Source organism: Entamoeba invadens (genome assembly GCF_000330505.1).
Source record: "Entamoeba invadens IP1 unplaced genomic scaffold scaff_1105074725183, whole genome shotgun sequence".
NCBI lineage: Eukaryota > Evosea > Mastigamoebida > Endamoebidae > Entamoeba > Entamoeba invadens.
In genome coordinates, this window is record NW_004443692.1 from 326,688 (window position 1) to 338,256 (window position 11,569).

General features: G+C 32.4%; 5 protein-coding genes across 5 annotated transcripts; 2 read left to right on the top strand and 3 right to left on the bottom strand.

Annotated features, from left to right (window-relative positions):
* Nucleotides 1-4,545: 4,545 nt before the first annotated feature.
* Nucleotides 4,546-5,595, top strand: EIN_177580 (protein phosphatase 2C-2, putative; the record flags this gene model as incomplete). Its single annotated transcript, XM_004260594.1, has 2 exons — nt 4,546-5,175; nt 5,344-5,595. The coding sequence occupies 2 exons, from the start codon at nt 4,546-4,548 to the stop codon at nt 5,593-5,595; spliced, it is 882 nt and encodes a 293-aa protein (XP_004260642.1).
* A 184-nt stretch (nt 5,596-5,779) lies between these two features.
* EIN_177590 (rab11, putative) lies at nt 5,780-6,662 on the top strand (the record flags this gene model as incomplete). The annotated part of the gene is made up of 4 exons (XM_004260595.1): nt 5,780-5,822; nt 5,902-6,001; nt 6,119-6,180; nt 6,226-6,662. 4 exons carry the CDS (start codon nt 5,780-5,782, stop codon nt 6,660-6,662), a joined length of 642 nt encoding a protein of 213 aa, XP_004260643.1.
* A 903-nt stretch (nt 6,663-7,565) lies between these two features.
* Nucleotides 7,566-8,914, bottom strand: EIN_177600 (hypothetical protein; the record flags this gene model as incomplete). The annotated part of the gene is made up of 2 exons (XM_004260596.1): nt 7,566-8,411; nt 8,477-8,914. 2 exons carry the CDS (start codon nt 8,912-8,914, stop codon nt 7,566-7,568), a joined length of 1,284 nt encoding a protein of 427 aa, XP_004260644.1.
* A 1,067-nt stretch (nt 8,915-9,981) lies between these two features.
* EIN_177610 (phosphatidylinositol N-acetylglucosaminyltransferase subunit C, putative) lies at nt 9,982-10,944 on the bottom strand (the record flags this gene model as incomplete). The annotated part of the gene is made up of 3 exons (XM_004260597.1): nt 9,982-10,027; nt 10,079-10,245; nt 10,288-10,944. The coding sequence occupies 3 exons, from the start codon at nt 10,942-10,944 to the stop codon at nt 9,982-9,984; spliced, it is 870 nt and encodes a 289-aa protein (XP_004260645.1).
* A 147-nt stretch (nt 10,945-11,091) lies between these two features.
* Nucleotides 11,092-11,427, bottom strand: EIN_177620 (hypothetical protein; the record flags this gene model as incomplete). Its single annotated transcript, XM_004260598.1, has 1 exon — nt 11,092-11,427. The coding sequence occupies one exon, from the start codon at nt 11,425-11,427 to the stop codon at nt 11,092-11,094; it is 336 nt and encodes a 111-aa protein (XP_004260646.1).
* Between the last annotated feature and the right edge of the window lie 142 nt (nt 11,428-11,569).

The window sequence follows — 11,569 nt, forward strand, 5'->3', positions numbered from 1 at the left end:
GACATTTTTTCCCATTCTTCTTCATGTTTATTTGTCGTCTCCAAATATCCGCTGAAATATTTTTTGTTAAACTTGCAATAAAAATGTAGCTGTCAAATTGAGTTTTTTTGACCAAGTATTCATACAATCGGAACATTTGTATCCTCCTATTTGGAGCTTCCCTGTTTCTTCTAAGATTCAAAAATCTTAAAACCATGTTAATGATCTCTACGTGGTCCATTTTTGTTTTTGTTGATTGAAGATAGTCGTATAAATAATCACAATCGAATTCGTCATCTAAAAGAACTTTTTCAATTTGAAGATCCAAATTTGTACCAGTTTCAATTTCTTCCATGGATACTGAAGACTCTAATATTTCCTCTGCATCTTCATTGTTTTCTTCTGACATTTTATAATTGTCGTTTTCATCGTCGTTTAAGTGGAGTAAGTCAATGATGTCATCATTATTCGCCATGGATATTTCATGGACTTCTTCCAAGTGTGGTCTGTTTGTTTGTTCTGGAAAATCCACTTCGTTTTCACCAGGAAGTGGTACCATGGTTTGTCTCAAATAATTATAAAGCTGCTCAAAACCAGCTCTTGGAACAGCATAGCTTGTGAGGAAATTTAAACAATTAGTGATGTGTTCATTGATTAGTTTGACCCTTTCTAGTAAATGTTCTGTAGATTGTATTGTAGTTATTATCTTTACAATCCATTCTTTTTCGTTTTTGAACGCGCTAATAGCCCCATTTAAATCACCAATAGCGAAATTCAAAATGTTGTTATAACAACATATTTCTCTGTTCACATTTGCTTTCATTTTCGACTTAAATAAGACTATATCTTCTAATAATACATCATAGTCATCGAAAGTCCCAGAAGATGGTTTAATTGGACGTAAAAGTTCATTTAATGTGTTATGAACTATTTCTAATTGTTGTCCAACAATAGAAACGCACCCAAGTTGTGTTTGCATTCTTTGATTTTAAGTTTAATTTGTTTGAATTTATAGTAAAAATAAAATTAAAACTTGAAATTGAACCAAAATAATTCGTTGAATGCATTTAAATTTATTCATGACATATCAAGAAGAATTGTTTTTTCCTGACATTTAAAGGGAAAAGTCTTCAAAAATACAACTTTTTATTTGTGACTTTGTGTTATATATTTTAAAAAAACAATTTTTTGTTTGTTTTTTTCGAGTTATATATCGGGCGATATAAATACGTGTTAAGTTTAATGAAAACAAAAATTGAAAATAACTTGATTTTAAAAATTTGAAAATAATACACCATTTCTAAAAATATAACAAAGAATGGACAACGTTTAACAAGCGGACAACGTTTTTTTACTGACTTTAGAATATTTTATTATAATTATTGGATTTAAATTAATCAGCTTTTTTGTTTTAATTTGATTTTTTAAACTATATTTTCTAACAAAAAAATGACCAATTATTACATATAAAGTCTGATTTCTAATTAACGTTATTCCAAAAATACAACAAGGAAATTTACTATATCAGTTTTTTATATTATAATATATAGTATCGACCATCGCTAATTAAAAACTATAAATAAATAGTAAATTTCTTATTAAATTTTACCATTTGACATTCTCAAAGTAATTGAGTTCGTCTGTCTTTTTTTTAGCTTTTCTAATCTTGTAATTTCACCCTCAGACCACACAATTGAGCTTTGAGACAACTGAACATTTACTAACGCGTTTTCAATTTGTTTATCTCTTGTATTTTTTGTATAATTATTACAAAGTTCTTGGCAAACAAATTCATCACGTTTAAGTTTATAATAAGTAATATTCATAATATGTAATTTTCTTATTTTTCTTATGTTACTGATATTCAAATCGAGTTCACAATTGAACAATTCTTCATATGAATCTTTCGAAGGACTTTTTAAAGAGAATTTCAATATCAAGTCATTGAGTTCTTTTTGTTCAAGTAACGATTTTTCGACTTTTCTTTGGTAAAACACATTTTGTCTTTTTATTTGATCAACAACACTTTTAAGAACTTTCAAAGAATCTCCATCTTCTTTAATTTTTTTCTTTAATTTCGTTCTAAGTTCTGATTTGTATTTCATTGTGTTGATAACATGTTTTTGTGCAATAACATCAAGATAAAGGTTGTTGTGTTTTTGTTCGAGTAAATCTGCGAAATTATTATTTACTGTTAATTCTTTTTCATGTTCTGTTACAGTTCGCGCCATTGCAGACTTTTTTGTCTCAAACAACTCAGCAACAATTTGAGGAAAAGCCTCTTGTAACAACAAGGAATATTTCCGAATTATTGAAATATTGATATTGGTATGACTATGATGATAATAAGAATCTTCGACTTGTTTGTACAAACCGTTTAAACAATTGCCATTGATTCTTTTACACACGTCAAGGCGAGCAAAAAAAGCTTCCAACAAGTTTGTTTATGGTACTCATTTCTATTGATTCCCAAGCTTTAATTATTTCATTATAATAATCATCTAAACTTTCTGATTCAACAAGTTTCATTTTTTCTTTTAGTGTCGACCTTTGTGTCAGATAATTAAAATGACATGTTAAACAAACCAGCACCTTTCAATCGGATTTAAGTCTGGGCTGTTTGCTGGCCATAACTTTAATAAATCAAAAGAAAAAGACAACATTTTATATACAAGATTCGATGTGTGGAAAGGTGCACCATTTTGCATAAATATATATTTTCCTTCAAGACTTTTCATTTTTTCAGAAAAACCATACCTTTCCATGACCATTAAATATTCTTGAGTCCCTATAGAGTGTGGACATCTTATTATCGGCATTTTGCAATTGACCCCTATTGCACTAAACAACATCATATGCATTGGATATTTTGGTTTTGAATACATTCTAAGTTGAGTAGTCAATTCCTTTTCTTTACAAAAATTCCACACTTCGCTTATTTCTTCTGATTTTCTTATTGTTGTTTCATCAGAAAAAACAAAGTTAAAATCTGTAAATGTTGTTAATATCAAATCACAAAAAACAACTCTGTTTCGTTTGTGGTCTTCTGATAAATCAGGTGTTATTAATGGGGGATAATACTTAATATTATTTTCAATTTTTATTGTTCTGATGTGACTTGGAGATACTTGAGTTGCATATCCTATTTCCTTCAGAATTTTTGAAGATTGAACAAGTGTTTGTAATGGGTTTTCACGTGTTAATTGTAATATATCTTTTACTAACTCGTTGTTTAATTGACTTTTTCTTCCTCTTTTTTTTGTTAGTAATATAGTTTGTATCTTTATATCTTTTAATAATGCCACTCACCGTACTTTCTGGTAAACCAACTTCTGAACGATTTAGTTTATTTTTTCTCTTGGAATGAAAGAATGATTATTTGAGTTTTTTGTTCATCGGTTATCATTTTTCTCTTTTTTGTTGTGTGAACTTCTTCCCGTGTCAATATCGGCTTAGTTGGTATTATTCCGAGATTTCCCGGAGGGGGAATCCCAAATTTTAATTCTTTAGCTTTCCTATTTTGGAGAGACATGTTATTATTAAAAAGTGAAAATTTTAAAAATAAAACAAAAAAATAATTTTTTAAAATAAAAAGAAAAAAGCTATTGATTTTAATTAAAAAACTAATTGTATAATTAATTTACTCCATTGTTAATTAAAAATCCGACTTTAGTAGAAAAATAAGGTGTCAGGAATAAATTGGGTGTCAAATAAATTAGGGATTAGTTAATGTAAAAAAATGAGTTTCGTTTTTTTTTATTTTTTCCCCTCACAAAAAAAAAATAAAAAACCATTAAATAACTCAAAATCAATCTGACACCCAATTTATTCTTGACACCTTATTTTTCTACTATCTGTACATTAAATAATTTTGTCAAACCCTTTTTCTATGTCTATCGGCAATTTTTTTGGGGTCATTGTTTTTTAATGACGTTGCATTTGTCTACTTGAGTTTTGTCTTTTTTTATGTGAAAAAACTTTTGAGAAGACACTCGCTTTTTTCTAACCATGTTTCCAGATTGACTTTAGTATTTCTTTGTGATTTAATACCTAATAAAATTTCAAGGTATTAGGTATTAGGATCTTTATTGTAACTTTTTATTTGGATGGTAAGGCTTTGTAAAGAATTTTAAAAAATTAAAATTAAAACTAATTCAGGTGTTTTTAGTTAGAGATTGTTGAACTATAGAATGTTTTATATTAAACAAAAATTATCTATTAAAGTCTTGGATAAAAAATACTTTTACATAAGCCAGAGTAACATTTTTATGAATGCTTCTTTGTTTAACAATAATATTAAACATAAATTTTGTATACTATTTGTAAATAAATAAATTAATTATTTTTTAGATCTTTGTAATCTTTTTTGGCACAAAAAAATAATTTTGGTATTTTCCACAAAACCAAATTTTTATTCATGAAAACCCTTTTTTTTCTATTTTAAACAATTAGACCCTAAAAACTGTTTTCCAAAAATACAATTTTTACATTCTTGTGTTTAACCCGAGAATTTTGAGAATTTTTGATCAAAAAGTTTGTATATAGAAAACTGGAAAATTGAGAAAAATGAGCGAGCAAACGGACGAGAACACATATCCGTCTCCTCTCCATCAATTTAAAAAATACAGCTTTAAGGAGAAAAAGAAGTTGCGGACGAATTCTGCTGGCGCGAGTGACATTGGTGCGCGACCGACAAATGAAGATGCGTTCAAAATTATCTCCGGTGCAGAGGCCATGGTTCCGTTGAAAAAAAACAAAAAAGCGAAGTGTGAATATTATGGAGTGTTTGATGGACACAACGGGACAGAAGCTTCCAATATTTGCTCCGAATCGATGCATTGCGAAATTTTCGAAGACCCCGACTTTGAAAATGGCTTTTATGAACTTTGTTTGTTCAACGCGTACTGTCGGATGGACTGGCTATTGTGTACAAAACGAATTAAAGATAACAGTGGATGCACGTCTGTTACTGCTATTATATATGATAGGTTACTCGTTGTAGCAAACGTTGGAGATTCGGAGTGTTTAGTGATAAAAGGAGGGTATTCTGATGAGGTTGAGGTCTTGACTCAAAAACATACGGCGCGAGATGAGAACGAGAAAAAGAGGATGAAAGCCAAGGGGGGGATTGTGTTCAATGGAAGAGTCTATGGGTCGATGCAAGTATCGCGTTCGCTTGGTGACAAGTCGTACAAAGTTTGTTGTTTTGTTATATTAAAGTCGCCACAGTAACGCAACACAGTCGAAAGTGTATAGCGTAGTCATTATAATGTTCCATTACATAGTTCGTATATAATATATTGTGTTAAAGAGGGGAGTTGAAATTGGTTAGTAAGAAAGGTGGTGAAGAGTCATGACAAACAGGGGAAAGGAGTGGTTATACCAGATCCTTATGTGAATGTGTATGAATTAACGAGTTCCGATAAAATCGTTGTACTCGCTTGTGACGGTGTTTTTGAGAAGATGAATTACGAAGACGTCATGAAGTTCATTCTCGAGCAACAGAACCAGCAAAAGACTCCCGAAGAGGCTGCAACGAATTTGGTGAAAGAGGCGATTGTAAGGGGGTCGAAGGACAACGTCACGTGTGTTGTTATTTATCTCAATTGGTCGTAGTGTTCATTCAACAAATGTTTTTTAATTGTTTTAGTGGGTGAAAGATAAGAAATGGGCTTTTTCCAGTTCAGTTGCTAAACCTTTGTTTGTGCAGCGCATTTAGTATCTCTCTAGTTTATTTTTAGTATCTTTTGGAAAACTTCGGAGGTATATAAAAGAACAGAACTCAATTTTGCAAACTGAAATGGCGAATACTGGTGAAGACGAATATGATTTCTTGTATAAAAGTTTGCTACACTCATATTTCTAATGTGTGGAGCTGGTCACACAAGTACCGTTCTTAGCTGCAAGTGTACTAACAAACAGTTGTCCTGGTTGGAGAAAGTGGTGTTGGGAAGTCCAACCTCCTCTTGAGATTCACACGAAACGAATTTGACCCAGACAAGAGGTCGACCATTGGTGTCGAGTTTGTTCCTCCAAATTTAGTTCCCAAACAGATAACTTGAAATTGTGCAGCCTAACAACTGTACCATTACACAATAGTAGAATTGCTATACATTGTAATACAATAACTGACTTGCAGATTTGCCACAAGAAGCATTGTATACCATGAGAAGAACATTAGAGCGCAAATTTGGGATACTGGTTTGTTGTGTAATAGGGGGTTATGTGTATGTGAGTAACACACAGCTGGACAAGAGAGATACAGAGCGATCACCAACGCTTATTACAGAGGAGCTTTGGGGGCTTTAGTTGTGTATGATATTACAAAGAAGTCTTCATTTGAATCTGTAGAGAGATGGTTGAATGAGCTCCACGAGAACGCCGATAGAAAAGTCCTTCAGATGATCATCGGGAACAAATCCGACTTGAACCAAACCAGAGAAGTCACCACTGAGGAAGGAAAGAAGTTAGCGGAGGACAACAAAGCATTCTTCTTTGAGACATCTGCGTTGGACGGAAACAACGTCGAAGACGCATTCATGACACTCCTCAAGAAAATTTACGACGAGTCAGCTAAGGTCGTCGTCGACGAAGTAAAAACCGAGGCAAAACCAACAGCTGACACTGTCGTTTTGACTCACGAGGAACCAAAAGCCACCGAAAAACAGCAAAAGTGTTGCTAAATCACTCTATTTTTTCCCTTTTATGTTCTTCTGTTTCGCATTTCTCAACAATGACAATTTTGTCGCAATCTCCCTGTGTTGTGCTTGTTTTCATCATTTTTCGGGTGACTTGTCACCTCGTGTAAATAACCACAAGTTAAGTTTAGTTTCCATTTTAAAACTATATTGTTCTAACTAATTTTTTTAATTTTTTTTAAGTTATTTCTAGTTGTGTTTTATTTTTTTCATTATAATTTTATTAACTAACACAATATTCATAATAACATTTATTACCAAAAATGTTATATATAACATTATTTTAAATGAATAATGACAATACAGACTCTAGTAACTTATTATAGTAAAAGAATATAAAATTATAGTAAAAAGAATCAGTTCATGATTTGTGGGTGTTTTGCGATGATTTCGTCAGCCGTGTCAGAGATGTTAGACAACAGTTTTTCGATTTTGCCTTCCCACTCATCGATTTCATGATGTCCTTCGAAGCAGACGATACCCTCCACTTGGTCGATTGACGCCTTCAATTTTTTGTCCAAAATTTGGCCAACAACAAGGTCTTCTGCCTCTTCTTGTTTGATGTTGAGATGTCTTGCCAATTCCGAAATTAATATTGTGTTGTATATAACGGATATTTCTTGAAGTTTCTGCTCAGCTGAACTCATTTGGTTTTTCAGTTTCGGCAGTTTGAGGTATGTGTTTAGCTGTTTCTTTGTGTTTTAATCGAGACTGTCTTATTACTAAAATGTTTAATTGTTTTATTATACAAAATAGTAACCAAGACACATTTATAACTATAGTTTCAATGTACTATATTTAATTATTTTTAAAAAATACTATTTATATAATAAAAGAACTATAACCACTACAAACACAATCAAGTTAATAACATGTCTTTAAATAGTCTTATATAACGTGTCTTGCAACTCTCGCTGTCTTTGGAGAGTCATCATTTTGACTCACCACAAGTTCAAAATAGTCATCATGGAAAATAGGTACAAGTGGGTTCATAGATTTTGACAATTTGTGAGCCGACCCAAAACTGCCAAGTCGAGTTGGTTGCTTTTCTTTCACCTCTTTAGGAAACAAATACTTTTCTTCTTGTTTTCTTGGTGAGATGTATGGTGTGTTGTCCACAGACTTTTGCTTTCTCACTGGTTTAGTGAAAAATTGTGTCGACGACTTAGTCATCTTTTCGTGGCGTGGGGAACATGTTGAAGAACTTTCTATTGATACTTCGATAGGGGAATTCAATGATGTTGACAAAGGAGAAAGGGGTGTAGGGGATGAACGGGAGTTTAACTGTTGAATCACCGCACTTACTATTTTCTTGTGCTTTTCGCAGAGTTTCAAGTTGTTGATTTCATCAGTTGTCATCAATGCAATTATTTCAGCAGAAAAGTACCCATTTGTGAGTAAAAGAGTCGCCAACTCTGTGTCACCAACCAAACCCGTAACTATTTCTATTGGACTATAGTACTGTTGTGGTTTCTGAATAATCAATTCTTCACAACAAAGCTCTTTTAAGTCAACCATTTCCATTTTAATCAGCGCTATAATACACTTTAACACTTCGTCAGTCTCTTCATTTAAAATGTCAAGCTTAGAAGTCTTCAGAATCACTTCTTTGCATTTACAAAACTTCCGTGCCAGTTTCCTTGACTTCCGTTTATAAGGCTCTTCATCACTACACACAATACACCCTTTAAATTTCATACACTTATATCTACTTGCTTTAACCTCTATTGGGTTCTATCTGTCATTTCTAGTGTTCCTTTCAAAACTAATAGATTATAATATATTATATTAGAACAAACTAATAATATCACACCAGACAGTGACTGTTTCTGTTTTCGAAGGCAGTCGACGAGGTGCATTGCAGGGTAACAGCCCTCCAAATCCCCGACAATATAAATTCCATCTTTATGAAGTGTCGACGAAGAGAATTGGTATATATCCAAAAGAGCGCAAAGAAGACTAGCTTTCGAGAATGTAGTGTTTGGGTAGAACCCCGGATATTCAAAGCACAACACTGGTAGACCAGTGATTTCTGCCAATAAATTTGCGCTTGTTAAAGACGTTGAGAGAGAAGAGTATACACGATGACAGAAGATGATAATGGAGTCACTCTGATTTGTGTTTGAAGGATTTACCAATACATACGGAGTCTTGTAATACCCAGTGGTTTGAACGTCTTTAGGGAGTAATGGGTACCTCCCTTGTTTAAGAAATTGTTCAGATGTTGTTGTGAACATAATAAACTCGTTTTGGTGTTTTAAGTGGGGGTTTATGAGTTTTTAGTCGGTTTCTAATTTGAAAGGAAAAGTCCAACTCATTCAGTGACTTTTTTATATGTTCTGCCGCACAGTTTTCTTCGTGTTTGAATGAGAGGAAGTTGTGAGTATTTTCGTTTCGAAAGGGTATTATCCATTCAACTGAGGACAAAAGCAACTTTAGATAACCAAAACCCTTGAAAAAAAACAAAGAGTTTTTGTCTCTCTGTTTTGTTTTTTTATAATTAGCCCGATTTATAGCATATTATATTAGTAATATAGTTTTGTTTTGATATAATTACTTAACCTTAGCATAAATATAACAATTTAAGTCCACTTTTCGATGAAAAGGCAACCAAAAAGATAACGAAATATGGGGATTCATATGTTCATTACAAAAAACTTTTTGAATTATTAAAATTATAATAAATGTATTATAATGTTTAATACATTAAAAATTGTTATTTTGGATATATAATAGATTAATTAGATACAGATTCCCGATAAATTACATAAAACTATAATGAAAATGATTAAAAAACATTTATCCATCAAACAATAAAATACTTCGTTATTGTATGATGTTTAAATGTTTTTACTCATAGTGTTAATGACAAAATTGTTTTATTTTAACATTGATCTTAATTATTCTGTATTTTTGTCTATAATTTAAAACAATTATCAACACTAAAATGAATTGGGGTTGAACCTTTGTAAACCACATTAAGTCACATGCCTTTGTTGTTATTTTTTAAAATAATTTTAAACTGTGAAATAACTTCCTTAACTAAAACTATAGTATTGTTACCAAAGTGTTGTTTATATGTGAATCGAAAAGAAATTCCAAAAAAAAAATTAAAAAAGGCAACTTTGCACCATTCAAGTTATTGAAATGTTTGTCGCAATAGGGCTAATTATATTTATAATACATTTTAAATATAAATCTAAATGAATTTATATTTATATTAATAAAATAATGCAATAACATGGTCATGCCAAAACAACGGCATTAAAATGTTATTTAAAACGCATTCAACACACACAAGCACTCAATCACTAGCTGGAACTGCCTCGTCCCAAGCACCGCTGACTTCTCTTTACGTGAGTTTATATTCCAATAAATTAAAAAGAGTCACCATGACAAACGTTTTGAACCCTTGGAGTTTATTCCAGAGTTTAGGCATGAGGAATGTCGCAAACAGAATGCCGAAGAGATAGACAAGAGCCATTCTTTTTGAGTAAAGAGTGACAAAGCAAAGTGTAACGAAGAACATGAACGCGTTATATAGAATATAAACTATATTTGATCGTTTCTATACTATAAATACTTTCTATTCAATATATAGCAAACAAACGTGTAAATAGTGTCTGAATATCGGGTTAAATACAAAGAGTATAATAGCGAACGAGATCAAAGGGAAGATCATTGCCCTTTCAGGTAACACACTTGATAAAGTGACGGCGGCCACCATCACCGCATTATAAGCAACAACGCCTTTGATTTCATTCACATAATTATTGATATACCCATAGTCAAAAGATGTCAAATGAATGACAAAAAGGAATCCAGAGATGGTGTAAATGGTGTTTGGGTCATACCCAGTGGTGATGGTTGATATGACGGGGACTAATCCCCAAAAGCTCCCAAACAATATCACAACTCTCCACCCACAAAATTTCTGTGGAGATATTTTGAGGGGGACACACGAAACGTAACACAACAGTAGCAAAAAGATATCAGCCCAATACACTGTTTGGAGTTGAATTGTGGAGGACCCCGTTAACATAAAAACAGTAATATATAACACCACAGTACTGATTTGTTGCGACAACGCTAATGATTCTCTTAACACATCGGTCAGTGGAAGAACTTGAAGATGGTAATTCACTCGCATTCCTTCTAAAAACCATTCTTCGATATAATTATCTGGAAATTGTTGTTCGGTGTGGAGGTATTTAAACATATAGTTTGGGTCGACTTCTGGTGTAGGTGAAGTTCCGAGTGGATACATCTCTTGTTACTTATACTAAATTTTATAGTTCGACATTTCTAGGATGTATTGTAATAAATAATTAATATAAATAAAACCTTCAAATAACATTTTTGACGCTTGTTAAATGATGAAAAATGTTATTGGATAAACACACAATCAATCGAATTAGTAATAATTTCCTTTCAAATATTCGTCTCTCAGACTTAAGTCGTGGGAGAAATTACAGTGTTTTCCTTTCCGACACGTTCCGGTTTCAAAGAAGTACTTGCACGGCTTTGTTCGATACAATTTGTCGACGGAGACAAACTGCTTTTGTGGTGGTGAGCTGTGACTTTCCATGAACGCGGAGATGTCGTGCGAGAAGGTGCAATTTTCCCCCTTTTTGCAGTACCCATTTTGCATAAAGAAGACGCACGGCTTTGTGCAGTATTTAGTTTGTTTTTGTGGGGATTCTTTATTAATGTTTTGAAGTCCATCATTGAAAAAGAAGAACGGAGACATTGATGATTCTAAAGGTAGCGAATTTTGTTTTTGTGGCGGAGACGACAAATGTTCAATTTCCAAAGTAGAAGAAGACAGAAGCCTATTTGCAGAATAGGTGTCTCTGTGTGTTCAGGCGACATTCTTTCATTCTCTGAGTCAT